The sequence below is a fragment of the Saccharomyces kudriavzevii genome, assembly GCF_947243775.1.
Source record: "Saccharomyces kudriavzevii IFO 1802 strain IFO1802 genome assembly, chromosome: 16".
Classification (NCBI taxonomy): Eukaryota; Fungi; Ascomycota; class Saccharomycetes; order Saccharomycetales; family Saccharomycetaceae; genus Saccharomyces; species Saccharomyces kudriavzevii.
In genome coordinates, this window is record NC_079287.1 from 408713 (window position 1) to 436485 (window position 27773).

General features: G+C 39.5%; 15 protein-coding genes and 1 non-coding gene across 16 annotated transcripts; 8 read left to right on the top strand and 8 right to left on the bottom strand.

The window, feature by feature from the left end:
- Nucleotides 1-30: 30 nt before the first annotated feature.
- UBP16 (putative ubiquitin-specific protease UBP16) lies at nt 31-1542 on the top strand (the record flags this gene model as incomplete). Its single annotated transcript, XM_056231782.1, has 1 exon — nt 31-1542. One exon carries the CDS (start codon nt 31-33, stop codon nt 1540-1542), a length of 1512 nt encoding a protein of 503 aa, XP_056085566.1.
- Nucleotides 1543-1576: 34 nt separating this feature from the next.
- Nucleotides 1577-2047, bottom strand: SKDI16G2010 (uncharacterized protein; the record flags this gene model as incomplete). The annotated part of the gene is made up of 1 exon (XM_056231783.1): nt 1577-2047. The coding sequence occupies one exon, from the start codon at nt 2045-2047 to the stop codon at nt 1577-1579; it is 471 nt and encodes a 156-aa protein (XP_056085567.1).
- A 434-nt stretch (nt 2048-2481) lies between these two features.
- MUK1 (guanine nucleotide exchange factor MUK1) lies at nt 2482-4323 on the top strand (the record flags this gene model as incomplete). Its single annotated transcript, XM_056231784.1, has 1 exon — nt 2482-4323. The coding sequence occupies one exon, from the start codon at nt 2482-2484 to the stop codon at nt 4321-4323; it is 1842 nt and encodes a 613-aa protein (XP_056085568.1).
- A 92-nt stretch (nt 4324-4415) lies between these two features.
- Nucleotides 4416-5423, bottom strand: BTS1 (farnesyltranstransferase; the record flags this gene model as incomplete). The annotated part of the gene is made up of 1 exon (XM_056231785.1): nt 4416-5423. The coding sequence occupies one exon, from the start codon at nt 5421-5423 to the stop codon at nt 4416-4418; it is 1008 nt and encodes a 335-aa protein (XP_056085569.1).
- Nucleotides 5424-5772: 349 nt separating this feature from the next.
- Nucleotides 5773-6651, bottom strand: SKDI16G2040 (uncharacterized protein; the record flags this gene model as incomplete). The annotated part of the gene is made up of 1 exon (XM_056231786.1): nt 5773-6651. The coding sequence occupies one exon, from the start codon at nt 6649-6651 to the stop codon at nt 5773-5775; it is 879 nt and encodes a 292-aa protein (XP_056085570.1).
- A 194-nt stretch (nt 6652-6845) lies between these two features.
- Nucleotides 6846-7442, bottom strand: HTC1 (Htc1p; the record flags this gene model as incomplete). Its single annotated transcript, XM_056231787.1, has 1 exon — nt 6846-7442. One exon carries the CDS (start codon nt 7440-7442, stop codon nt 6846-6848), a length of 597 nt encoding a protein of 198 aa, XP_056085571.1.
- A 406-nt stretch (nt 7443-7848) lies between these two features.
- RGL1 (Rgl1p) lies at nt 7849-9276 on the top strand (the record flags this gene model as incomplete). The annotated part of the gene is made up of 1 exon (XM_056231788.1): nt 7849-9276. One exon carries the CDS (start codon nt 7849-7851, stop codon nt 9274-9276), a length of 1428 nt encoding a protein of 475 aa, XP_056085572.1.
- Nucleotides 9277-9518: 242 nt separating this feature from the next.
- On the top strand, nt 9519-10241 carry VPS28 (ESCRT-I subunit protein VPS28; the record flags this gene model as incomplete). The annotated part of the gene is made up of 1 exon (XM_056231789.1): nt 9519-10241. The coding sequence occupies one exon, from the start codon at nt 9519-9521 to the stop codon at nt 10239-10241; it is 723 nt and encodes a 240-aa protein (XP_056085573.1).
- A 49-nt stretch (nt 10242-10290) lies between these two features.
- On the bottom strand, nt 10291-11211 carry CWC27 (putative peptidylprolyl isomerase CWC27; the record flags this gene model as incomplete). The annotated part of the gene is made up of 1 exon (XM_056231790.1): nt 10291-11211. One exon carries the CDS (start codon nt 11209-11211, stop codon nt 10291-10293), a length of 921 nt encoding a protein of 306 aa, XP_056085574.1.
- A 311-nt stretch (nt 11212-11522) lies between these two features.
- Nucleotides 11523-12965, top strand: TIM50 (protein translocase subunit TIM50; the record flags this gene model as incomplete). The annotated part of the gene is made up of 1 exon (XM_056231791.1): nt 11523-12965. The coding sequence occupies one exon, from the start codon at nt 11523-11525 to the stop codon at nt 12963-12965; it is 1443 nt and encodes a 480-aa protein (XP_056085575.1).
- Nucleotides 12966-14204: 1239 nt separating this feature from the next.
- Nucleotides 14205-15707, top strand: ALD6 (aldehyde dehydrogenase (NADP(+)) ALD6; the record flags this gene model as incomplete). Its single annotated transcript, XM_056231793.1, has 1 exon — nt 14205-15707. The coding sequence occupies one exon, from the start codon at nt 14205-14207 to the stop codon at nt 15705-15707; it is 1503 nt and encodes a 500-aa protein (XP_056085576.1).
- A 402-nt stretch (nt 15708-16109) lies between these two features.
- MFM1 (Mfm1p) lies at nt 16110-17354 on the top strand (the record flags this gene model as incomplete). The annotated part of the gene is made up of 1 exon (XM_056231794.1): nt 16110-17354. The coding sequence occupies one exon, from the start codon at nt 16110-16112 to the stop codon at nt 17352-17354; it is 1245 nt and encodes a 414-aa protein (XP_056085577.1).
- A 134-nt stretch (nt 17355-17488) lies between these two features.
- Skdi_16.trna4C lies at nt 17489-17560 on the bottom strand. Its single transcript has one exon. It is a non-coding gene; the product is annotated as a tRNA-Cys (tRNA).
- A 1566-nt stretch (nt 17561-19126) lies between these two features.
- GRX5 (monothiol glutaredoxin GRX5) lies at nt 19127-19576 on the top strand (the record flags this gene model as incomplete). The annotated part of the gene is made up of 1 exon (XM_056231795.1): nt 19127-19576. The coding sequence occupies one exon, from the start codon at nt 19127-19129 to the stop codon at nt 19574-19576; it is 450 nt and encodes a 149-aa protein (XP_056085578.1).
- A 695-nt stretch (nt 19577-20271) lies between these two features.
- On the bottom strand, nt 20272-24807 carry PDR12 (ATP-binding cassette multidrug transporter PDR12; the record flags this gene model as incomplete). Its single annotated transcript, XM_056231796.1, has 1 exon — nt 20272-24807. The coding sequence occupies one exon, from the start codon at nt 24805-24807 to the stop codon at nt 20272-20274; it is 4536 nt and encodes a 1511-aa protein (XP_056085579.1).
- A 1515-nt stretch (nt 24808-26322) lies between these two features.
- Nucleotides 26323-27477, bottom strand: SUR1 (mannosylinositol phosphorylceramide synthase catalytic subunit SUR1; the record flags this gene model as incomplete). The annotated part of the gene is made up of 1 exon (XM_056231797.1): nt 26323-27477. The coding sequence occupies one exon, from the start codon at nt 27475-27477 to the stop codon at nt 26323-26325; it is 1155 nt and encodes a 384-aa protein (XP_056085580.1).
- Nucleotides 27478-27773: the final 296 nt, after the last annotated feature.

The window sequence follows — 27773 nt, forward strand, 5'->3', positions numbered from 1 at the left end:
ATTTTTTCATTAATTCGAGTATTATAAGGAATGTACAATAAATACCATGATCACAATATGTTTTGGATAAGAAAATTTTTAAGATCCCCAGCAAACTTATCATCTGGGCTGATAATTTGTGTTTCTTTATATATAATTGCCCCAAGCTTAAGTGCGCTTGTCTTTGGGAATTTTGAGCAAAGAAATTGGAGGTATACGACTGTTGGTTTGATTAATCGTGGGAATGATTGCTTCATAACTTCAGCTCTTCAAGCCTTGGCCGGAATACCCAGATTTGTGGAATATTTGAACGGCATCAAATCCATTCTTCAAGAACTAAATAACCCAGAATTAAAATCCTTCTCCAGAAGTACGAGAGAAAATCCCACAGCCGATAACATTGCGAATGACAGCAGACTTGAAAACTTTTCTGATTCATCCACCCCCCTACACGAGAGTCTAATGCGTTTAATTGCTGATTTAGTATCTGTGAGAGAAAGTAAAATGACAATTTCTCCAAAAATAGTAGTAAATGCTTTGGAGTCTATATTCAAATCGAAAATGTCATCCAAACAAAATGATGCACATGAATTTACAGTGATTTTGTTGCAAACATTGCAAGAAGAACACTCAAGATTAGTTAAGCACACTAAACATATGCTCAATGTAGATGTGCCAAACTTTCCGTTCGAAGGCGAAACTTCCAAGTTTTTAGTATGCGTTCAATGCAATGGCTTATCAAAAATATCACATCAAAAGACTTTTATTCGTGAACTGTCAGTACCTCAAAAATCGTCAGAAAACCTGTTGGATATCCTGTCCAACGATGAAACAGAAATTATAGAAGACTATTCTTGTTTGATTTGCCGAGCAAGGGCCATCTTAGCCCATGAGCAGTATAGAAACTTCAAAGATTGTGCCCCGGATGAATTATTGATATTGGATGCATTGAAAGATTATGCCACCGAGGCTTCAATTAACGAAGATTTACCATTGGAAATAGATCAGTACATAAATCATTACACAAAGGATAAATTCTGCATATCTAATGTTAAAGGAAAGGTCATCAAAAGAGATATAGCTGTAAAACTTCCCAAAGTTCTCGTCATTCATTTATCCAGATCCACGTTCAATGGAGTAACATACTCTAGAAATCCCTGTAACGTGAAATTTCAAGAAGAAATAAAACTTACTGAATATACATCGATTGAGAACATGAAATTAACGGAAAACAGACAGATTGTATATAACTTGAAAAGTGTTGTGAAACATACCGGCTCTCATTCGCGTGGGCACTACATGTGCTACAGACGTAAGGGCGATATTCTTTTTGATAAAGAAGATGAATCTTTCGTCGACAGCAGGTCAATTATTACCAATAGGAACCACAATGAAAACATTACAAATAACCACGGAAAACGCAGGTACAAAAGAGTTAAAAGTGCTTCACAGTATCCTTATTGGCAAATATCGGATGGGGCCATAAAACAAAGGGCCACTTCAACGGTTTTAAATGAACAGAAATACGCGTATATGCTATACTATGAACGTGTAAATAAATAGTCGGTCCGTATATATTATGATTCGCTGATGGCCATTATGCATCCATATCCACGTCAGTATCCATCGCCAACATTTCAATGTCAGTGTCGGTCTCCCCATCATAAGTGCATTTGGTAGCAAATTGATCCTGGAACCACATCCACCAGTTTAAGTAAGCAACCTTTTTATAATCTGCCCATTTTATAACTTGCAATTTTTCCTCTCTCAAACGTTCCCAAATTCTGTCATAGATTGACCCACTATCGTGATTTTTGCCTGTGGAGTACTTGATAATCTCTTTCAGCGCTTTATCATGGATGTCATCTGACAACGCTATATTGCTATGAATGAGATTGCTATCATCTGAATATGTGCTCTTGGGACCTTTTTCGTTCAGTGATAAGTTTTCTAAGTCTATGATTAGTCTTTTTCTTTTATAATTATCAATTCCTATTGGGTCTGGAGAATGATTTCTCTTCCTGATGTGGTTGGAGTTGACATTACTTCTTGCAAACCGAGAACTCATGGAATGAAAAAGTCATCTAAACCTATCAATAGTTTTACTTTCTCCGGACCGTCCTTGACGTAATTTAATGCAGCATATATCCAAGCCCCGTTGTTGAAACATTTCACTTACTTCGTATTGAATTCGTTTTTGGAATTTGTTTCGTAAAAGAGCGGCTCTCGGATAAAAAAGTGTGCCATAACCGAGCTTTATTTTGCTTTTGGTGAAGACTGAAGCCAAACGCAAAAATTACAGTAAAGGTACGTCCAAGGTTTACTGCTGTTTGCTTATCAAATAGCATTCGGGTTAGTGTGGTGTTTGACATCTTGGGTGAGAGAGGAAATCGTTTTTCTAAGCCAGGCATAGAATCATTTACTTCGCAGTAAAGGGTATTTTTAGAAGCAAAGTACAAAAGTTGATTAAGGGGAGCACACTCTTTAAGAATAGTAACTTAAATGGCTAGGCAATTATTCACTCCTCCGATAACAAACCCAAGGTTTGACCCCAATCAATCGATCAGGGAATCGTACAAGAACACAACTAATTGCATTCAATTTCAACAGATTTCACATCAGGATCAAAATGACAATGAAAAAAGCAATTGTGATGGTGATGAAGATTCTACAACCAGCGAAAGGTTGGATAACATTAAATCCCCTATATTAACGAAACAAGAAATTGACGATGCATTAAATGGTGTAACCAATTTACCATCGGAACTATCAAAATTGATTGATATTTTTATTGACGATTTAAAACAACCCAAATATGTACGGCCACTGACAGTTTTGCAATTATCTAGTGTTTTCCAAAGCTTTTACATAAAATTCGACAAAGCATCATTTCAGCACGTCAGTTTGGTGAGTAGCAATGGCAATATTAATGGTGGTCCCAGTTCGTTTTTAGCAGCCAAAGAAACATTAAGTAGTGGGTTCAGCGGCATTTTTGGAAGAAGCAGAAGTAGCAGTGGAAACTCGGTGATGAGACCAAGAAGGTCTTCATCACTTTTCAGTAATGATTCAATATCAAACTCTAATAATGCTACTCAAATGTTATCACCAGAAGAGATCAAAAGGCAACTGAGAATTAACGAATTGAATAACATGAAAATTGAAAAATACATGGAATTTTGTGAAAGAGACGTTTTCAAGAAGATTCTTATAGTGGGTACATCTGTATCTTCACCGAACAAAATGAAAACCTTAAAGCCACATCAATTACAAACCTTCAAAGTTGGAAATCTGTTTAGAAATAGTGTTGAATTCACAGAATATAACAAACTATTGAATGAGAAAATTTTCTGCTTGTCGAAACTCTCTACTATGAACAAAATTGATTTGATAAAATTTTTGAGTCTCAATAATGGTATTGATCCGGAACCCAAATTTGAGGAAATCAAAGACATCCTGTATGAATTTACATATCATTCGATTTCACCATGTGAAAAGATAAAGGCATTACTAAAACTACACGAAATTATGACATATTCTCAAGAAATGTCCAACGACGACTATCTTTCACTGCTAATCTACTACATTATCACAATTGTTCCGCGCGATATTTTCCTGAATGCAGAATTCATCAGGCTGTTTAGATATAAGAAGAAACTGGTCGAAACCGAATCATTTGCATTGACGAACCTAGAAGCGGCATTGGTTTTTGTCGAAGGCTTGACTAAGGATGATTTTTCAAACGAGCTGAAAGATAAACTAGCTGAAAATGAAGGTAAAATTTTAGAAAGTTCAATCAGTAGTAAAGTCTCATTACCATCAAAAACCACTATGATGCACAAAACCAACGGCAGTAATAACACCAATATAGGAGACATTGTGACCCCTACTATTCAAAGACCAGATGTTACCAGGTCCAATTCGTATGATGGGTTCAGAACTGTTTTTGATTCATCATTAAAGAACATCATTGGCAAAATCAGATCATATACACCACCTCACCCTAACACCGTTGGCGGCAATAACTTTCATAACAACACCAATAACAATAATTTAAACATACCACGAAGTTCATCCCAACTATCCATGGAATTAGTCAATAGAGATACAGTGGAAATGCTTAGGGATGGATCACGATCAACGTCATCATCTTCACGGTCTTCCGCGTCTTTAGAGCATGGCAATCGTGAATGTACAGGCGACTTGACGATAACTACTAGCGCTAATGGTGTTGATAAAAAGGAGATTCAAAAGTCGTGGAAGAAATATAAAGGTCGTAAGTTTGAAGATTTGACTATATGCGAACTAAGAGATCTATTCGAAATATATCAAAAAATGATGCAATAATACGTTTATATAAGAAAACTGTATATATAAATGCGAAGGGGGCGAGAAAACATGCTTTTTTCCCCACTGATTGATTGACCGATCAATTCATTTTACAACTCAGATAGGTGGTCTATTATATATAACAATTCGCCACGTAAATTGGCAGCGGTATTGGAATGCAAAGTCAAAACGGGCAAATACTTATTCTCCTTATCATTTTTTATCATGTTCACCAATTGATTGATAAAATTTTTGGTATAGTCCAATGAATTAGTATGGAATTCCAATATTTCAATCAATTTCAATTTCAAATCTTTATCATTCGTCCTCAATGAAAGAATTCTTAAAATTTCATCGTGCTTCTCCGTGTGACCTTCGGATTTGGTGAAGTTGAGAGCATGGACGATGGGAAACGATATCTTGCCCTCTGTAATATCTTCGGCGAAACCTTTTTCACTGGACATTTGAAAATCTTTCAAATTCAAGTAATCATCTCTGATCTGGTAAATGATGCCTAAAAGATTTATGAAAGGAACCAGCGAATGGCCGTGGTGTGAGGTAGGAGACAACGTTTCCATGAGCCTCAACGTCAACCTAAAAAGACCACCGGTTTTATTCATAACCATGTTCAAATACATTTGTTGAGTGGGTATGATTTCGGGCAAAAAGTCTCTCCAATATATATCCAATCCTTGTCCCCTATGTAGATTAATCAGTTCTTCATTAAATATCGTAACCAGTTCATGGTAAAGTGGCGGCTCTGAGGTTAGTTGCGAGAGAAGCTGCATAGCTTTGAAGTACATGTAATTAGCGGTGTTCAAAGTGGATGGGATACCAAAGATTAGATGGGCTGTGGTTTGGCCTCTTCTCAAAGGAGCATTATCTTCTATATCGTCGATTAAAAGACTGGAGTTATGTAAGAGCTCGATTATTTGAGAAACGATGGCCAGTTGGTCTTTAGGCAGATTCAAAACTCTGTTTATTTGAAGTATTAAATTTAGTCTGAAATTTTTACCTGGTTTCAAAAGAATATGGCTATAAGGCTTTGAAATCAAGTTTTCGTTTTGGCTAGACCAAACTGGCTCTTTATTGATCAGTTCATCTATCTGGGCCTCCATTGTTCCCCACAGACTCGTGAATGCTTTATTCTGTATGTATCTTCCGGTTTATTTGTGCATACGCCGTATATTGTCTTGTAAGCACATCTTGTCTTGACTTTCTTTTTTTTTTGCGTCAAAGAAACGTCAACGAAGGCAAGGCGAAGAAGTAAAGAAGAGAAGGTGATAAGAAAACGATAATGTAGGTATACGGGTATGTAAATAGCACACATTCCACTGCTACGCTTGCAGAAAAACAGCCGTGGCAAATATCCTCAATAAACGGCGCAAGATTACGTTCAAAAATGTGAATGCAGAGATGCGTTTTCTATATATATGCACCTTTATGTAGAGTGAATAGGGATGGCGGCTATATATCATTATAGAGAGCGATGTTGGTATTATTGGTTAGTGATCCGTTCTGCAAGGGCTGATTTTTCTTTGTTTTGAATCTAGTTTTGTGAGGCCATGCCAGAGTGTTATTTCTCTCCTTTAGTATCGGCTTGTCCAGTTTTTTGATAATACTGTTAACGGTCATCGAATTTGCCGTGGTTTGCGACACTGTGTTGATTGCATGGCTGGTATTGTTGTACATTTCCAGGTTGAGGAGATCTATCAGATTTATGGAGTGCAGTTTCGCTATTTCATGGATGATGATGTCATTTTGATGGGTAGTACTGTCGTGATTGGAATGGCTGAGCAGAGGTTTCTTCTCAGCGATTAATTTTTTCAGTTTATTTGAGTGCGCTTGAGAGAAAGCCTTCGAGCTGGCAGTGCTGGCCGATATTACCTTTGAATCACTATTCAATTGGTCGAATGAATACAATAGCTTTACAATGTTTTGCAAAAGCTGCAGGTCATTGGGCAGCCTCAGCATTTCGAAATTTTTCAAACCTACCAAAGTCGGTTTACGCAAGTCCTTATAAAACAGGCCCTCTTGTCTTTCAATAAGGTTTGATAAACTTCTTTGAACTTCCAATACAGGAATTATCCCAAGGTGATCATCTTGTGAAGATGGGTCGGCGTTATTGCGAAATTTGGGGCGCTGCAAAGGTTTCGGTATTATTATGTTCGACGGGCTCAGCGTTCCGGAGGCACTTAGCGCAACCGGCGTAATCATATTCGTTTTGGCCAGTCTACGCTTCTTTGGTACGACAATAGATGGAATAGTTGTGGTTGCGGGAGGATCGGACGCCAATTTTCTTCCTGTATAATCGACTCTTTTCCTTTTCCTGAGTTGCATATGCATTATTTGTTGCACTCCTTTAAATATTATGCGTGTGTGCCAAGGTTGAATTGAGTGTATAATAGCCCTTCATACGTACTAGCTCATCGAATTAGCGCTAGCATCACTATAATTAATACACGTAGGTAATAAAAGAATAAAAAAATATGTAGCGCTTTCTGGCATTTGCAAAAAAAAAAAGAAATAAAAGAGTTCTACTAGGCAAGCGGTTCAAAGCCGTGTGAGAGGATATCGTCAACAGCGACTTGCATCTGTTCCGCGGAGTAAAGGTTCCGTGGAAAATACAGCAGCACGTGCGCGTGGAATATCCGGGCAACACTTTGTAATTCCGGGTAGTTGACAAACCAGGCCACGTGACCCAAGCTAACAAGTGGCCGCAGGAATGGTTGTGCCTGTAGGAACGCATTCATGCGTTCCCGAGCCGCATTGCGCACGGTCTTATCTGGGGAGTGCACTGGTAGGGCAATTTTAGACCAAAGAACAAGATGCACCACGCCCGGCTCGAAGCTGTACGGGAAGTCGTTGGCGCGTACGGCATATAGAGTGCGCGCACTGAATGCCTTCGAGGGAGCATCTTCGTGCTGAGATTTGTATGGCGACCAGCCCAGCTTTTGCAGAACGTATTGGTTGATGTCCAGACCAGCAGTCTTTCTCTTGTGCTCATGGTACTTCTCGGTCATCTGGCGACTTCGTTTCAAGCGGGCAAGTTCCCCTGAGTCAATTAAGTCTTTGATCTGTGCCCACTTCTGCTCTTGGGCCTCCTCCTCGTCATCGCCGACAATATCGTGTTGCATTGGAGAATTATGCGAATGATGGTACGTCAAATTTGATTACTGCAATTGTGCTGATGACTTCCGTCTTGGCCCGCCTATAGAGGTACTTTTTTTTTATACCTTCCATCTTCTGATATATATATATATATATATTTGTAGAGAGATACAAGATATACGGAAAAATATATACGGATGAAACGCGCCGAATCTGCCCAGCATAGCAAAAACGGAAAAAAAACAAAGGAAGCTGGAAATCGGCAAAAGCGCGCCAATCCGACAGAAAGTGTGAAATACGCTTCCAGTCACACTCAGCTGTCACATCGCAGTTATTATTAGTCCGGCACTCTTGTGTGTGGGATGCTTTCCGTTCGCTTTGCTTCTTTAATGACATACAAAAACTCGTAGAAAATCAACAAAGCGTCGAAAAATGACATACCCGGTGATTTCACTAAAGCCAAGTTACAATTCCGTAATACGTGGCTGTCCCGGTTTGCCCGATACGTTACCGCGAATTGAATGCCAATTGAGAGTACGATCCAATGACTCGCTGCCTTTCAAGCTAGTGAAGATCGAAATCATCTTGAAGACGATTGAGATATATTTCAACAAAAACCTGTACAGCAGCAACAACAACTCTTTTACTCCCTTCAATCGCCCAGCAGACACCCCTAGTGGAAACTCAGATGCGAACAACAAGAGTATCATCGTCCACTATAAGAAAAACATCGTGCTTTCTCGTCCTACCCATGGTAAGGATGATCTTATCGGTATAGATATACCTCTGACAATAGGGTTACCTGATGATATTAAGGAAACAAATTATAATCCGAAATTTGGTAAGGCACAGACTTTCCTGGATTGTACAGTGTTTTACACGAATGCCACTGAAGTAAGCTCGAATAAGAAAAGGAATTTTCTTTACCCCATAAACGTCGAGAGATACACGTATCTGCCTTCGCCGTCATATTTTAGACCAATCAACAGACTAAACATAACTTCCCCAGATCAGAAATTCTTGATCAACTATTCCATTGAAAATCCGTGTGTTTCCATGAATGATGATACGTTGAAACTCTCCATATCAATCAGGCTAAATCCGTTTCCGAATAATGCTCTAGCGTCCTCCCTGAACGACTTGGACGTGTCCACGCCGACACTTTTCTCCACAAAGAAGAAGTTTATGTCAAAACTCAAGTTGAAAACAATTTCAATTCAGGTTCACGAGTGCTTGGAAATTCTGAAAAATCAATCAGAATTCTCCTCCGCCCAAACGTTGAACGTTCTGCAAACTTCCATAAGACAAGTGGACCAAACAATCTCCATGAATCCCATGCTTTTCCAATTCAATCTCAAAATATTCACCAGGGACAAATTCTTACAAAACGTCGCACCATCCGACCCAAGTTGTCCAGAAACAAGCTTATTAATCAACAAGATCGATGATATACCTTTACAATATCATGGTTCAATAACCACAATAGGCCAATATTTCAATGTGTCTCATTCTCTTTCAATAAAATTCAAGTTCAACAAGAGTTTGAAAAATTTCGAAATTAATCATCCCTTAGTCATATCGTTCTGGTCAACAGGTCAACTGCCACTACTTGAAAACCTGATATTGCAAGAAAGACAGACTGCTAAATTCGCCAAGAAATTTTATAAAAATTTTGGCCTAATAAAGAGTGCAAGCAACACCAATACCAGTTCGAACTGTCTAGAATATCCCTCCTTACCACCAATAATCTACAACTTCAACGACACCGAGACAAATAATAGATTCAATATATTATATTTACAAAAGGATGCCAGCCGTACAGATCCGTCTAAATTGAAAAGAGTTCCCGTCATACAATGACGTAGATACTTGATATGCTTCATATATACATACATATGTACGTATATATATATATGAATTTCGATCAATGTATTGTAAACGGTCACTGCGATAAGATTTCTTTCTTTCCCTCCGCGTTTTTGTCGCCCACTAAAAGGAAAACTATTCTGGGGCCAAGAAAAAAAGGTAAATCTAACCGTAGTAGCTTTTACACGTGCAAGAAAGTCACTTCTATCAGGTCCACGCATCACACAAAAATATCAATGCAAAAAGCAGATATACCAACAAACCAAAATAAGGATATTTCCCGTTTGCTTCGCGATGAAGTACCCTTGTTCGACAACTCTATAACTTCGAAAGATAAAGAAATCATCGAAACACTCTCGGAAATATATTCCATCATAATCACATTAGATCATGTGGAGAAAGCATACTTGAAGGACTCCATAAACGACAGCCAGTATACAAATACTGTAGATAAACTGCTAAAACAGTTCAAGGTCTACTTAAACTCTCAGAATAAGGATGAAATTAACAAACATTTTCAATCTATTGAGGCGTTCTCCAACAAATACAACATTACGGCCTCAAACGCAATAACAAGATTGGAAAGAGGTATACCAATTACGGCCGAACATGCGATCTCCACTTCCATCCCAACCCCGTCTGGTGAACAGGGTTCCTCTAACGATAGAAAATTCAATGCCAAAAACGTCGCTGAAGCCACCGGTAACTTCATCACCGTAATGGATGCTTTGAAGCTGAACTATAATGCCAAAGATCAATTGCATCCCCTACTGGCAGAACTTTTACTCAGTATAAACCGTGTCACCAGGGACGACTTTGAAAATAGGTCGAAACTAATCGATTGGATTGTCAGGATAAATAAGTTGTCAATCGGTGATGCCTTAAACGAAACACAAATCAGAGAACTACTGTTCGATTTGGATCTAGCCTATAAAAGTTTTTATGCCTTATTAGATTAAAATAGGATATATTACGGGACTACATTTACGTACGCAAGTAGTTTTACACTCATTTCAGAATCTTCTTGTTTTTCATTTGTTGTTGAAACTTCGCCAGCATTTCCAGAGTTTCCTGTTCTCTTTTGTCCATTATGTCTTCCTCAACGTTTTCCTGGCCTTCTCTTTCTTCAATAGCCGGCCCATGGACGCCATCGTGCAGCTCCGTTGGTTCGGTGACTGGCGGTTCTTCCGGCTGATCTACGGAAACATCAGACTTGGGTTCCTCGCTTCGACTCTCATCCTTAATCCATGCCGGGAGAATAATTCTCTTGCTTGGTTTGGCCTCTAGAACATCACTATCATCATTAGCGTCGTCGTCGTCCTCTTCATCATCTTCATATACGATCTTTACTTTTGATGATGTCATAAGTTTCTTTTTGGGCTGTTGTGGTATTCTTTCGTCATCTTCCAGCCTTCTTTTTGATGGAGAGATGTCTTCGAAAAAAGGTACTGTTATTTCAAAATCTTTCAAAACTGCAGGGTACATGAATCGTTTCACCTCATCATCCCGAGAGAAAGTTTCAAGCTCACCACTCAAGATTTCTCTGAAGATGTAAATAGAAGTCCCAACAATTTTCCCAAACACATTGCAATCATTCAAGACATGTTTAGAATCAGCCTGCACAGTTACAAACCATGTATTCCTTTTTCTATCCCATCCAAAAAGCCCATCTTTGTTGAACTTTATCCGCGGATTTCTCTCCTGGACAACCGCACGATCTTCATTAGTACCAACTGCATTGAACATTAGCCATTGGCTCGGTTTTAGCTCCTTGAAATTCCCATTGATATATGCGCCATCTGACAGCTCGGTTAAGAACAGCTTACTGGTCTCGGGGCACTCTTTAGCCCATAATTCAACGGCTATGTTCCCTTTTGTCGTATATAGTATACATTTAGCTGTTGTCTGAGGTTCTATATTACCGGACATGACATTCTTAATCTTCTTTCAAAAATTCATCACATATAATTTCTATATGTGCATTCATTGTTACTTTTTCATGACATCGAACCTTTTTTTCTTTTTAGACACAACGGAAAAGGGAAAAAAAAATTGAAAAGTTGTCTGTCCCATTGAATATTGAAACAAGGTATCTTCGACAAGCAACCGTAACTTTAGAACCGAGCGAGATAAGAATATTCAGCACAGCTTGATTTCGGTATCGCTTTTGGTATATTTTTGTTGACATTTCTTTTCGTAGCTCACAGCTGGATCTACTTTGTCAAAATCACCCATCCATAATGCTGTCTATTCTAAGAAATTCAGTGAGACTGAATTCAAGGGTTCTTAGAACTTTGCCATCTACCACTGGTACTCTGGTGGTGGCTCAAGTATCCAAGAGACTTTTGACAAGCTCTCCGGCTTTTTTACAAAAGGAGACAAAGGACGAAAAGCCCAAATCCATTCTTACAGATGATATGTTGTTCAAAGCTGGTGTTGATGTTGATGAGAACGGTCAAGGCAAGAATGGAGAAAAGGCAGGAGAAGCAGGAGAGGAGCAAGAAGGTCAGAATGGGCCCCTGTCCAGAACTGAAAAATCCAGAAGGAAAAGACAAACCACTACAGATATAAAAAGAGAGAAATATGCCAATTGGTTCTATATTTTTTCGTTATCTGCATTAACAGGCTCTGCGATATATATGGCAAGGGACTGGGAGCCTCAGGAATCTGAAGAGTTGAAGAAAGATATCGATAATGGTTATTCCTTGTCGCTAATGTACAAAAGATTTAGAGCTCGTTTTAACTCAATGTTCACTTACTTCCAAGAACCACCTTTCCCAGACTTACTACCCCCACCGCCACCACCGCCATATCAAAGACCATTAACCTTAGTCATCACGTTAGAAGATTTCCTGGTTCATTCAGAGTGGTCGCAAAAGTACGGTTGGAGAACCGCTAAGAGACCCGGTGCCGAGTATTTCCTGGGTTACTTGTCACAGTATTACGAAATTGTTTTGTTTTCATCCAATTATATGATGTATTCGGAAAAAACCGCCGAAAAACTGGACCCAATCCACGCCTTCGTCTCTTATAACTTATTCAAGGAACACTGTGTTTACAAAGACGGTGTGCACATCAAGGATCTCTCAAAACTGAAGAGAGACTTGAGCAAAGTCATCATTATCGACACAGACCCTAACAGCTACAAACTTCAACCTGAAAATGCTATCCCAATGGACCCATGGAATGGCGAAGCCGACGACAAACTGGTCAGATTGATTCCATTCTTGGAGTATCTGGCCACGCAACAAACCAAGGACGTAAGACCAATCTTGGACAGTTTCCAAGACAAGAAGAACCTAGCCACTGAATTCGACCATCGTGTGAAAAAACTGAAGGACAAGTTTTATGGAGATGCTAAGACTGGCGGAAATTGGGCCATGAAGGCGCTTGGTGTCGGAAACACCCTAGGCGGCAGTACAACCAAATTCCCGCTCGATTTGATCCATGAAGAAGGTCAAAAAAACTATTTGATGTTCATGAAGATGATTGAAGAGGAAAAGGAAAAGATCAGAATACAGCAGGAACAAATGAGTGGACAGACAATTACGTTGAAAGACTACGTTGAGGGTAACCTACCCTCTCCCGAAGAACAAATGAAAATACAATTGGAGAAGCAAAAGGAAGTGGATGCGTTATTCGAAGAGGCAAAGAGGAAGAAGAAGAATGCCGAGTCCAAATGATCAGCTACGTAGACGCTCACCTCGCGTGTGTATGTATGTATGAATGTAAGTATGTATATAAGTGCATGTGCACACCCACCTCACCCTCATTTTAGTATGGTCATGTGAATAAGCCTAGTGTATTTTGTAAAAATTTCTAATATTGCACCTTATAACATTACACAACACTTACATGCGCCTTTTCCCCCGCATGTTTCCGTAAAACGCATTTCCACTTGGCTTATACAGGCATAGAAAGGACGAAAACGTAAAGGCCGAATGGAACGAATCGTAGCGTCATACGAACAGGCCTCTTCCCTTCGTAGATAATTCAGTTTTCGGACAAAATGGCTTGACCGACCATAGGACCGCCCGTCCGGTCAGGGTACCCATTTCTATAGCACCGGGTCGGACACCTCGAGGCCAAGCGATGAAACTTTCCGCGGACACCGGCGGACGAGATACCACGTATCAGTCAGGAACCGCCGTCACATACGACACTGCCCCTCACGCAAGACGCATTATGTAAGGTTCCGACTGCCATTGTAATCACGGGCAGCTTTTCGGCCGTGGCTGGAGGTCTCCTCTTGCCCGGCCCCAGAAAAGAGGGGTACTGCCCGGCGCCCCGCCCATTTTGGGCAATACCCGGCGGGCAGACAGTCGTTCCTCTACAGAAATGAGGGGCGTTGCCGGCGCTGGAACGTCATTGCTGCATATGGCATATCCAAGCCGAAACGGCGCTCGTCGCATATCCATGGAATGAAGCAGCCACCAGAACACAGGAGGGAAGAACGACGAAAGAAAAAGCAAAAAAAAGAGGGTGGGCGCGCCGCGGACGTGTGAGAGGATATGCATTCGTTTTCTATATCGCTTTAGCTTTAGTCTTTGGCCATCGGGAACATTTGTGACGCTGAGATCTCCTCTTGAAAGGTGTATAGCACCGACCATGTGGCCGAATTTGTATTAGTTTGGCGGATGAGGGGCGGTTTAAGACAGCCAACCTTGTTTGTACCTTGTTAGTCAGCTCGAGCAGCGATTTAGCGGTCGAGGAACATATCGAAACACCGTTCGAGGTCAGAAGCTGTTGAGTTTAGTTAATTCTTGAGGACGTATATAAGCGCAGTATGAATTGTCGTAGTGTTCCAATTTGAGCTTCCAATCTTACTTCAATCTTGTTTGTTCTCAGCAGCACAAGAAAAAGGAATATCAAGGAACATACCTTATATACTATAACTACAAAACACATACAACACGAATAAAATGACTAAGCTACACTTCGACACTGCTGAATCAGTAAAGATCACTCTTCCAAACGGTCTAACATACGAACAACCAACTGGTCTGTTCATCAACAACAAGTTTACGAAGGCTCAAGACGGTAAGACTTATGCCGTCGAAGATCCTTCCACTGAAGCTATCGTCTGTGAAGTCTCTTCCGCCACGACTGAAGATGTTGAATATGCCATTGAATGCGCCGACCGCGCCTTCCACGACACCGAATGGGCCACACAGGACCCAAGAGAAAGAGGCCGTCTACTGAGCAAGTTGGCTGACGAAATAGAAAGCCAAATTGAATTGGTCTCCTCCATCGAAGCCTTGGATAACGGTAAGACTTTGGCATTGGCCCGCGGTGACGTTACCATTGCCATCAACTGTTTAAGAGATGCTGCTGCCTACGCTGACAAGATCAATGGTAGAACCATTAACACCGGTGACGGTTACATGAACTTCACCACTTTAGAACCAATTGGTGTCTGTGGGCAAATCATCCCATGGAACTTCCCAATTATGATGTTGACCTGGAAAATTGCCCCAGCTTTGGCCATGGGTAATGTCTGTATCTTGAAGCCTGCTGCCGTTACACCTTTGAACGCCCTATACTTTGCTTCTTTGTGTAAGAAGGTTGGCATTCCCGCCGGTGTCGTCAACATCGTTCCAGGCCCTGGCAGAACTGTCGGTGCCGCTTTGACTAACGACCCAAGAATCAGAAAGTTGGCCTTCACCGGTTCCACCGAAGTCGGTAAGAGTGTCGCTGTCGACTCCTCTGAGTCAAACTTGAAGAAAATTACCTTGGAATTGGGCGGTAAATCTGCTCACTTGGTCTTTGACGATGCTGACATCAAAAAGACTCTACCAAACTTGGTAAATGGTATCTTCAAGAACGCCGGTCAAATTTGTTCTTCCGGTTCAAGAATCTACGTCCAAGAAGGTATCTACGACGAGCTGTTGGCTGCTTTCAAGGCATACTTGGAAACCGAAATCAAAGTCGGTAACCCATTCGACAAGGCTAACTTTCAAGGTGCCATCACCAACCGTCAACAATTCGACACCATCATGAACTACATCGACATTGGTAAGAAAGAAGGTGCCAAGATCCTGACTGGTGGTGATAAAGTTGGTGACAAAGGTTACTTCATCAGACCAACTGTATTCTACGACGTCAAGGAGGACATGAGAATTGTCAAGGAAGAAATCTTTGGTCCTGTTGTTACCGTTGCAAAATTCAAGACTTTGGAAGAAGGTGTCGAAATGGCAAACAGCTCTGAATTCGGTCTAGGTTCTGGTATTGAAACCGAATCTTTGAGCACAGGTCTAAAGGTGGCAAAAATGTTGAAGGCTGGTACTGTTTGGATCAACACATACAACGACTTCGACTCAAGAGTTCCATTCGGTGGTGTTAAGCAATCTGGTTACGGTAGAGAAATGGGTGAAGAGGTCTACCATGCATACACCGAGGTTAAAGCTGTCAGAATCAAGTTATAATGTACCAACATGCATCCTTTTTTCTCACATACAATGTTTCATATAAAATTTCTTTGGTCTTTCGTCATAAATAAATAAATAAATTAAAATTCGGTTTCATATTTTAATAGAAAAAATAACGTTTATTTTACTCTCACTTGTCCGATGCTTAATTGAAGGAAACGCAGGTGTCTCGCCTTCAACTATCCCAAATAATTCTCAAATGCGTTCATTTTTACATCTTTGGCTAGCATACGACAAACATGTGCGGAGAGAGAAATAGCGTGGACCGTGAAAAAAAAAAAAAAGGTTAAAGAAAATCTCACACTTACCAGAGTACCTCTTTTGAGATAGTATAGAAAGTCCATCAAGCTTATACAACGTCGGCACACAACAACAATTCTAGTTGACCTGAAGATATACATGAGAGCATTCTCCCGGGTATTAACCACATCCCATCCTATATTATCCAACAGCATTATCCTTCGAACAGTGAAACACTTCGGTTCATCAGTCCCTTCTTATGATTTCTCCAGACAAACACCCAAGGTGGACCCTGACAATACGGCAGCGATGCTGCTACAGAAAAATCTGATCCAAAGAAATAATATGCTTTACGGGTATGGATCGGGAACCATACGATGTACCTTACTTGATTCTACGGGACGAGCCAAATCACCATCAGTAGTGATAAAACGCGAAGATCTAGTTTCAAAACACGGCTTACTGCCGAGAGATCTACGTAAAATCGAAAAATCAAGGAAAAACGACTTGGTTCCTAGTTTGCTCGTGCGAGAAAATTCTATATTGATCAGTTTGCTTACTGTGAAAGCCTTAATCAAGCCCGATATGGTCATCATTTTTGATTCCACCGGTAGTGGAATAACTTTAAACTCAGAAGCTCACAAGGACTTCATAAACGATATGAAGCTGAGACTGAGGAATCAAGAAACAACCGAGCTGAACAGCGATCCACTTCCTTATGAATTCAGAGCGTTGGAAACCATCTTCATTTCGGCCTTATCTAATCTTACAAGTGAAATGAAGGTGCTCTTAACCATATGCAAAGGCGTGCTACAAGATTTAGAATTTAGCATAACAAGAGACAAGTTAAGATTTTTATTAGGTCAGAATAAGAAATTGAGCAGCTTCAATAAAAAAGCAGTTCTTGTTAGAGATATGCTGGATGACTTATTGGAGCAGGACGATGTGCTTTGCGACATGTATTTGACGGATAAAAAAGCAGGCAAAATTAGGGTCCAAGATGATCATACTGAAATCGAAATGCTTCTGGAAACATATCATAATTACGTCGATGAAATAGTTCAAAAGAGTGAAAGTGCCATTTCTGATGTGAAAACAACAGAAGAAATCATAAATATTATTTTAGATTCTAACAGAAATCAATTGATGCTGTTGGGAATACGATATGCTATAGGGATGCTTTCATTGGGGGGCGCTTTATTCCTGGGTTCTATTTATGGTATGAATTTGGAAAGTTTTATAGAGAAAAGCAATTACGGCTACCTGACCGTCTCAATTTTGGGGCTCATATCCACCGTTTGGCTTTATGCAAAAGGAATCAGACATTTGCATAAATTACAACGTATGACATTATTAAGCAAAATAAAAACAGAATCCAGTCGCGAACCACCACTGAAAAAATAGTTACTGGGAAATGTCAATTCGTAGTATGCATTTATAAAAACACCTCATATCTACTTCTTCTTCCAAAAGTAAAAAGCTGGAGAGAATGAATCTCAATGATCTTCTAATTAAAGAATGAAAAATAAAAAAATAAAAGCTCGCACTCAGGATCGAACTAAGGACCAACAGATTTGCAATCTGCTGCGCTACCACTGCGCCATACGAGCTTTTAATGCTGAATTTGTTGTATCTCAAGATGTAGTACATCAACATGACGACAGTACGTCATAATGAACGCGATGGAAACATCTATAAAACGTTGCTGAAATAAATCAATATAAGTCATACAAGAGATTAGCACCACATTCTTAATTCCATTCTAGAACGTGGTCCTCGCTCAAATGAAACACCCGAAATATAAATAGACGAACAATTAGATTAGATCCGAGATTCTGCGCTTCCACCCTTTAAGTATAAACTAGATCTTATATATTAGATATAGATAAGTAACATCCCGTGAATGATCGTGACAACTAGTTTAGCAAACAAGTTAATTCTCTGTTATTATTGACCACTAAAATCTTGTGACAATTGTTGGGATTCCACTCTTGGTAAAGTTAATAATATTATGTATATAATATATACTAGAAGTTATCCTCATGGATTTAGGAATCCACGAAAGGGAATTGACACTTTTACATAATCTTATTCTTATTTCTTCCTTCATTTCATACGTCGTCATTCATCGATCCTATTGCATTATCAATCCTCGCACTTCAGCTTCTGCTCAATTCGATGACAGTTGCATCATATTCTGCTGGTCTCATAGATGATGTCATCTCTCAAACACACCATATACTAATGCTCTGGTAACATGGATAGTAACTTTTAGTCTGAATACTATTATTTTAAAGGATAATAGTTGATTCTGCTTTAGTGTAAATTGCAAACCAACTGGACTGATACCGATAATGTGAAATAGGGGAGTATCTAAGTAATTAAGTTAACACAAAATAATTGGTCCGTTTATCAATTCTGCTTTCACGGAATTCGATAAGAGTTTGACTCTTCTTCGCTAGTCCTATAACTTATATCAACTTTTAACACCGCATACCATATCATTCTAATACAAAACAGACCTGAATCTGTTTTTATAAGTAATCAATGAACACCAATTGAATCCTGTCTCAACAGCTATTGTTGCCACTAATGTGTAGCAGTAGTTGAAATGAAAATATTTACATCTACACTTCATGATTTTTGAATTGCATTTACCCCAGATGCACTCAGAAAATAACTATATAACCTTTTGAAGATGTGTATATTTTGACCTTATAACGAGAGGTCACTTGAACATAACTCAGGCTAAAAAAACTTTACGAACGAAGTAAGGACGTATTATATCCCAACATTAAAATTTTTCCTCTAAATCAGAAAAGTTCGAAACTACTTTGCTTATATTAGAAGTACTAATAGTGATGAACAGTGCTATTGAGGGCGACTACTGGGTCGGAATCCAAATGTAGTGTATGATGAACTTGCAAAAAAAAAGATCTACTGGCAAAAGAAAGCTCACTACACTCTGTTGTTGCTATTGATTTGACATCATTTGAGAACCTGCTACCCGGCAAACAGGCAGACTCCTAAGAAGCAAATCACGAAAGTTGATGACAAATGAACTCTACCCTGAAAGAAACGAAAAGTTAAGCTACTACCCAAATGTATATTCCCGATCGCAATAACATCTGGTTGCCTTTGTAATTTTAACCCAAGTCTGAATAACGGCATAGACGATGTTTTTCTCAAAGTTCAACCCAATAAGGTCATTCTCGCCTATCCTCCGGACTTCGACCCTTCTTCGTCACCAAACTCGAATGTTTCTGAGTACAGAAATAAAAAAGGCCATTGAAGATGCTATCGAATCAGCTCCAGTGGTTCTCTTTATGAAAGGTACTCCCGAGTTTCCAAAATGTGGGTTTTCAAGGGCGACTATAGGATTACTAGGGAACCAAGGTGTTGACCCGGCTAAATTTGCGGCTTATAATGTCTTAGAAGATCCAGAGTTACGTGAAGGTATAAAAGAATTTTCTGAATGGCCAACTATTCCCCAGTTGTATGTAAATAAAGAATTCATCGGCGGCTGTGACGTTATTACGAGCATGGCACGCTCTGGTGAATTAGCTGATTTGCTAGAAGAGGCGCGTGCCTTGGTACCTGAAGAAGAAGAAACCAAGGATAATTAAACAATTAATGCCGAAAGTAAGATAGAGATAGGTTGTCCGAATAATCTTATACTTTTGGGGTATTATATACCTCTCGATTCATATTTATATATGCATATACATATACTATTTTTTCTCTTTAAGAATCATAGTGTGTTTTGTCGCATTTAGACTTGTAAATAATGTATGCTCTAATAATAAACTCCGCTCTTTGCTTAATGAAGTAGATCGATTTTATAAAACAAGGAAATGAGGATTATGAATAAAATTGGTATTGCCCTGGAAAAATCTGAATTAAAAAAATATAGCTTGTTGTAAGACTACAGAAGTCATGTTTTGCATTCAAATTTAGCGTAAAAAGGACACTTTCATTACTATTATTGTGTTAATACTATCAAGGTGTGCGGCCTAGAAAAAAATCTTTCTCTTCAAGTTTTATGTAAGTATAAAGAATATAGAATCAATTCCTCTGAGCTTGTTCGCTTACAGATTTAAAAGCAAGATGATTTTTTTAAATGATATTAACAATTAATATATTAAATAATAATATTGATTTCTATACATAAAACATTAGTAAAGCTTTTTAAAAAGATAGTGAGGAAAATAACATAATTGTGATGATAAAAATGATGTGAAAAAACGCCAAAGTTTGTAAAGTAAAAAGAGATGAAAATCGAGTATTAGACCAGGCACGATATATGAAAATATTTGCTTGTCTATTTCTTTGTGATTTTATTTTCGTCACCTGGAACCGTTTGGAAAATGTTGGTATCTTTTTCATGTCTTTCTTTTCTTGGTCCATTAAACCACTTCTTGAAATTCAAAACAGACTTCAAAGACCAAACCTTAACTCTTACAATATAGTAACAGACTAGCATAGCAGCGATATTGAAGCAAATATAAGCCCACATGAAACCAAAGTTTCTCCATCTGTGGTCCCACTTGACATTGTACTGTTCCACAACTTGGTCCTGCAGAGTGTACGGACAATATTGGCAGTTTTGAGTGGAGGATGGATTAACCAGATAACCCGTATTATTGTCCATATAAGTAGATAAAAACTCACCACATGTTTGTCCGCTCGGTGGGTCCATTATGTTGTATTCATGAGGATTACAGACAACCTTCTTGTTATGAACTAATGGACTGACCAAAGCTTGAACAACATATGTGAATGGTGAGACATTGTACATCAACCTTCTCCAGAAGGCTGGCATTTTCTCTCTTGGTTGCAAGATACCACAGAACAGCAACATCGCAGCGAATAAATTGGAATTGATCATAGAAGCAGATGGCACATCCGGGGACATGTACAAAATCCATAAACCGTATGTGACAAAATATAATGGGAAAATCAAAACATAGAAAAAGAAGAAGAAACCTGCATGGGAGGCACGTCCACTAAATTGAGCTGGCCAGTAATAACAAATGAAACACATAAATTGGCAGAGGGTAGACCAGAAGTTTTCAACAGCGGCATGGCATAGCAGCAATACACTCCAGTGGAAAGTGTTAGAAGCAGCTTCCCTGACTTCATATAATTCTCTGCTATCATAAGCGAAAACGTGCAATTGATTAATCATAGCCAGAGCAATCAATAACAGCATAAAAATAGATGAAAAGGCCTCGACAGCGCCACCAATAGAGTGGTTAACACCGACATATGATAAACCAACGAATAATGCACAGGCAACACATTCAAAGAACTTGGCCCTAATATAAACAGGTGATCTCCAAAATTGAAGAGAAGTTCTACGCAAAACACACTTGATTTGATTCATGTAACTAGCAGCAAATCTTGTGGCCAATTCAGGATCATCATTAACAGCCCTACCAGGTAATGTACGATGCAATTCTTCAACTTCAGCTCTTGCTGCGGCACATTCGGGAGAGGCGAGCCACAGATCATGCCAATCAGAGTTAACACTAGCTGTAGCACCGGCACCAATACAATTCAAAATGTATTCGGCAGGATTCTCAGAAACACCACACTTCATACCAGATTGACGTTCAAAGTACTTTAACAAAGTTTCAGAATTTGGACCAATATCACCAAAGTAAACCATTTTACCACCCTTCTTCAACAACAATAGTCTGTCAAATTGCTCGAACAAAGTAGCAGAAGGTTGATGAATAGTACACAAGATTGATTGACCAGAATCAGCCAATGCTCTCATAAATTGAACAATTGACCAAGCGGATTGGGAATCTAAACCCGAAGTAGGTTCATCCAAAAACAATAATAATGATGGTTTTGCGACCAGTTCAACACCAATAGACAACTTCTTTCTCTGTTCAACGTTTAAACCTCTACCAGTCTTACCAACCAAGGCTTCAGCGTAGTTTTGCATGCCCAGTAATGTAATGATTTTTTCGACATATTCGTATTTTTCCTCCAATGGGACAGACCTTTGCTGTCTTAATTCAGCAGCGAATCTTAAGGATTCCCTAACAGATAATTCAGCCATGTGGTTATCAGCTTGTGCAACGTAACCACACGATCTGTTGAAAGAGGCGGGCAAAGGCTTTGCATTGACAAACATATCACCTGTAATGACACCCATATTGATTCTTTGAGCTAAAACATTCAACAAAGTGGTTTTACCAGCACCAGATTCACCCATCAAGGCAGTCATCTTACCGGGCTTAACATAACCAAAAACATCTGATAATAATTTTCTTGTAGCACCATCGTATGGAATAGTGTAGTCCAAATGGTTCCACGTAAAAACATCCTTTTCTGCAATGACTTTTTTCAAATCGACATTTGGACCATTCAAAGCTTCCATCATCTCTTCTCTAGAAGCGGTTCTAGCATCTGCATTTTCATTACCCAACTCTGGCATATGACCTCTCTTATATAACAACAAATCACCACCACCTTCAATAGGTTTCAAATATTCTGATAAGATAACATTGAAGACAATATAACCAAAGGTCCACACTATGTTAACACCCCAATTTCTCCAAGCGTGCTTGTATGCGAAGTGATATTGATGTAGGATATAAGAATCACCATTAACATATAAGCTGCCTTTAACTGCACCAACTGCATTACACACTTGGTTAGCGATAGAAATACCTTCGTAACCAGGACCAGATGGGACCAGAGCACTGCATAGCATTTCCCTATGATGAAATTCAGTGGAGACCAAACTTTCAAAAGCATAAGTTAGCGGATTAATAAAATGAATCCATCTAATCCAATGATGCATTTCACCAATTGGTAAAACAAAACCAGCATAAACACAAAGCATCAGGACCCATAGACCACCAACAGCATGGGCATCCACACCGGATTTACTCATAGTAGCAACAAACTTAAAAATGAAGGAAGTACACTGCTGCACCGTCAACAGATACAGAATATATTGGAAAAAAGCACCAGCTTCATACTTCATGAATGGAATCCAGTAAGTAATCAAACATAAGACCAAGATAGCGATACATTTAGTAGGAAATTCAGTAATAATTTCTTGCAACGATTCAGCAGACAAATGGTACATGGAATACGATTTGTGTTTAACGATAACTGGTCTACTAGAGAACGAATTACCAATCTCAGCCAAAGAAGTAACAGATGCGAACAATAGAACATAGAATAACATACCACCACGAGAATAAGCACCTGCGGTAGTGGATTGACTTTTATCATCAATTTTATGGAACATAGAACCGATAATCAAAGCTTTTATCAAAAAAGAACTCAAATAAACCTTGGTGTACGTCGAATCACCTTTAACTCTTTGAAACCCACGAATCATACAGTAGTAAACCTGGGTCCAGTAGTTGACGACAAACTGAGAGTTTTCCCTTTGACCTTGTTGCAGTCTTTGTTTCTTGGCCACATGTAGTCTGTCCCTGGTTTCATCGACGGGGTGTCTACATTGGTAATCATCATAAGATCTTAAAAGTTCTTGGTAGTCTTCGGAGTTCAACCAGTACTGCTCGAACTCTGTACTAGATTTTGGAACTTTGTCTTCATAACCGGGTTCAATGTCCAAAGTTCTATTATCAAAATCGACCGTCACAGACGTCAAAAATTCTGCAGACGTCATTCTATTTGGTTTAACCCAACCCATCCTTTGGAAATATCCAACGGCTTTATCTGCAGGGCCGAAATAAATTTGTCTACCGTTATATAAAACAGTAGTTTTATCGAATAACTCATAGATGTTTTCACCAGCTTGGTAAATGGCAACAATAGCAGAGTTGTTCACCATGTTTGTGGCAGTTCTGATGGCTTGAGCAAATTCTAGGGCAGTAGAGGCATCTAAACCCCTTGTGGCATTATCCCAAGAGTATATAGATGCATTCATTGCTTCAGCTTCAACTAAAGAAACACGCTTACGTTCACCACCAGAAACACCTCTCACGAAGTCATTACCAACTTTAGTAGCATATGTATGTCTTAAACCGAAGACGGTACACCACATGTCTCTAACATTATCAACGTATTGTTTTCTAGTCATTTTATCAATTCTGACACGAGGGGTCTTACATTTCAGGGCAAAATCGATTGTTTCCTTCACAGTAATCTTTGGGAAATGGAAATCCAATTCAGGACAGTAAATAACGTAACCTTTGTACTTGGACATCATTTCGCTCTGGTCCAAACCATCATATGAGAATTCACCTTGCACATCAACTAATTCAGAGGTTTCACCAGATAGACATTTTAAAAAAGTGGAGCAACCGGCACCTGGCCTACCGACAACGAATAGCATTTCACCAGATTCAACAACACCGGTACAATTTTGAATTATATTCCTAAGTGGGACATCGGATTTCTTGGTAAATTTACTTATGAAGTGTGCCGGTACATTAGCAACATCTCTTAACATCTCTGTAACGGTAGGCCCGTACGCAGCAGAGGCATCAACACCAACAGCTGTCAAGTTCTTGAAGGCAATACCGGAGTCACCAGGTTCAATTCCTTGTTCCAATTGACGAGATCTCAAATAATGTAGCAACGAACGCAAGTCAAAGTCTAAGTCATTAACTTCGAATGCATCCATTTCCTTTTTAGTCTTACGAGAGATAACTCTTGCCATAGACTCCAATCTTTCAATACCTTCTTCATTGGAAAGAATGTTTGAAAGATGACGGGATAACTGGGAAGTTGCTGCCAAATCCTCATTATCCGCTTGGCCATCCGAGGCAGCGTATGATTGCACCGAATTAGCATAATCATCATCACGATTCGACTTCGATGAAGTGTCCTTCTCAATATGTTCGTCAGTGGAAGACATTTTTCACTTTCAATGAGAACAACAATAGTAAATCTGTAAGTTTTTTTTTTCAATAGAAATTAGTAGTTGGGAAAACGTAGGAGAAAAAAAGCAAAGGAATATATTAATTAAAGATTAAAACTGTTTAAAGTTCCCGTTTGATTTTCGGATTGTCTTATTGTTATACTATTATCGTTCTTAGCTTTTTTCAGCAAGATGAAATACACATTTGAAAAGGAAACAGCTTGCAAAACAACTTTTGGGAAACCGCATTGGTTGATATATTTATATGATTTACATTTTTCGGGATAAAATCGTCTAAAAGTAAAGAATGATCATAAGAACCGTCGAGAAAATAAGACACAGCAACCAAGTAATGGGCGTGGCTAAAAAAACACTAGAAAAACAGGCTGTAGCGTGTACTCTGTATGAGCCATAGCCGAAAGATCGAAAAGTAGCAGATCCTACAGATTTTCGGAAAAAATTCCAGAAATTCCGGCTAATCGGCTCTTAACTGACGCAGGGTGTCGGTTTCATTAGCCATAAAAAGAAAGGCGCGCCCTTGCCAAGCTGCCCTGAAGAAGGGCCCGGGGGTCACCCTGAAAAGAGAATGAGGTAAAAAGAATGAGACCGGCTAGTAGGGCCGTAGCTAGGAACCGGAGCGGCGAGAAAAGCGCGCATTGCACAATAACCAGTAACACTATGTGCCCAAATTTTCTTAAGAGCCGTCGACTGTCACAAGTAGAGCTGCTCAACAGTGTCGCTGGCGTCCCGGCTGGTATATAATACTCACTTTTGGCGTAGAGGTGACCAGTGTCAGGCTATTGTAAGGTACGTTTTTCGGCGGAAAGTCTTGATGAGGTAAACCGCAGTCAGGCGGTTCGAAAGCGTAAAACCAAACAAAGAGGGAATTGAAAGCCCAAACCGAAACACGGAAAAGCAAAAGGGCATTCTTTGAACGGCTATTATTTGAGTGACTACATGTGTGAGTTAGCCCGTGAGATGGGAAAAGAGGAACGTTCTTTCCCTGCCGTAATGCCCGTGAGAGTGAGGCGGCTCACGTAGGGGACGTGGTGATGACCAGAGCCCATTAGCGGTTGCTATATGATTTTTTATGAAAAAAAGTGTTTCTATTCTTTTAGGTTATACTTGTATATATAAAAGTACATATGAAATGCAAAGGTTAGCTATCGAAGCGTAGAGAGTAATATCACAGTGAAAGGAGGGAGAGGGGGCGCTCCAGTTTGAAAAATGATTAAGTTGTTTATGCTGGGGTCGTAAATTGTGAGATGAGACGGCGTACAGAAAAAAAGAAATAAAAAGGAAACAAACAAAAAGTGTTTCACTCGAGCCCAATGCGGTTTAGAGTGTCGTAGGAAGCGAGTACTTCATCGTCTCCATCTAAGGATTGTTCTAGGGATCAATGGCTAGTTGCGACCTATTTTCCATTTTCTATTTCTATATCCGTCAAAACGGTTTTGCCCCCGACATTGAATATGAAGTTTGGTGCATGTTTGTTGAAATCATAAAATCTTCTTACGAGCTGTTATTTCCCAACAAGTACTTGGACGGATCATTTTTCTCTAGGTCGTAAACGTCGTTTTTTCCCGAGGATTTCAGGAATACTATGTTTGTATTCGAGTCCTTTCTTAGCCGTTTCTGTTGCTTCGTTAGCAAATTGGCATTCGTAGTGTCACTACTTTTCTTGTTTAACTTGAGCCTTGAACCCAATGAATTCAGATTTGTGACAATCTTGACTTTTAAAGAGCTGAGTTTCCAGTTTTTGATTAAGTTACTGAAATTTTTGGAACACAACCAGCAATAGAACGTAAACTCACCGTATAGGATGAAAAATCCAAAAATAAACCCGGTAACGACGCACGACAAGATGTGATTTTCCAACGCTTTCATCAATTTGGCATCGTCTAAATGCCACGAAGAACCTTTAGAAATCGAGAAAAACGAGTAGGTGTGCATCTTGTAGTAAGCAGGCTGTAGAATTCTTATCGTCCCATTCTCCGGTATGCCCCATCTTTTGTATTGCTTCCAGATGACGCTTAAAAACAATGGACCGGTGGACCCCATGATAGTCATGTAGGGGATAAACCAGTACTTATCGTAGTGCTTCAAAGACTTCAAAGCCTTCAGGAAAAAGGGATGTCCAGGTACGGATCCCATGACGTCGTTCGACACACCTAGAGGAGAAGTCTTTCTTAGAAAAGCGGGAAAGGCTAGTAGAGGATCCAGTTTCCTTTCGCAGCCGTCATCCAAATCGATGTAGACACCACCATAGCGGGATAGAATGAAGTAACGAATGGCGTCGGCACGCTCGATGGGGTACTTGTAGTTTTCAAAAGTATCCAGGAACCAAGGGTACTCTTCCTTAATGAATTCGTTGGCCATTTCGTCTGTCCACAATATGTATTCGTAATCTGGGTGCAGGTCGAGGCATTTCTGTCTGCCCTCTTTCCAGTGTTCAGGGATGTTTTCTGTTTTATAAGTCTGATGAATAATCTTTGGTATAAGCTGAGGCTTAGGGGATGCGCCTGGTGGTGGATTCAGGTCTTCCTCCAGTATAGCATCTTTAAAAGTATCGTCGATACACAGCGTCAGCAAATCAAACGTGTAGTATATGATAGATAATAACAGGAGTATATTGAAGCAGATAAGATATTTCAGTTCTTTTCTCATTGTGAGTGCGGTAGTAGAAAATCGGAACAATAGAGTGCAGCAAATGCGGGAATGAAAAATGTCCTTCGGTTTATTTTTGGTTTGTTTGTTTATATAAAACCGATAGTAAATAAAGTAGTGGGTTAAAGAATACAGACCATGCGAAGCGAATATATAGGAAAAAGGTACCTTTTATTTAACTATGCTTGGAAATACAGAAAAAATGAAACCTCAGCGTGAGCCTCCTCTCCCTGTACTCTCGCCCATTCCTTTTTGAAGTGGAAAAGTTTATATATAGCAAGAGGGGAAGAAAAAGT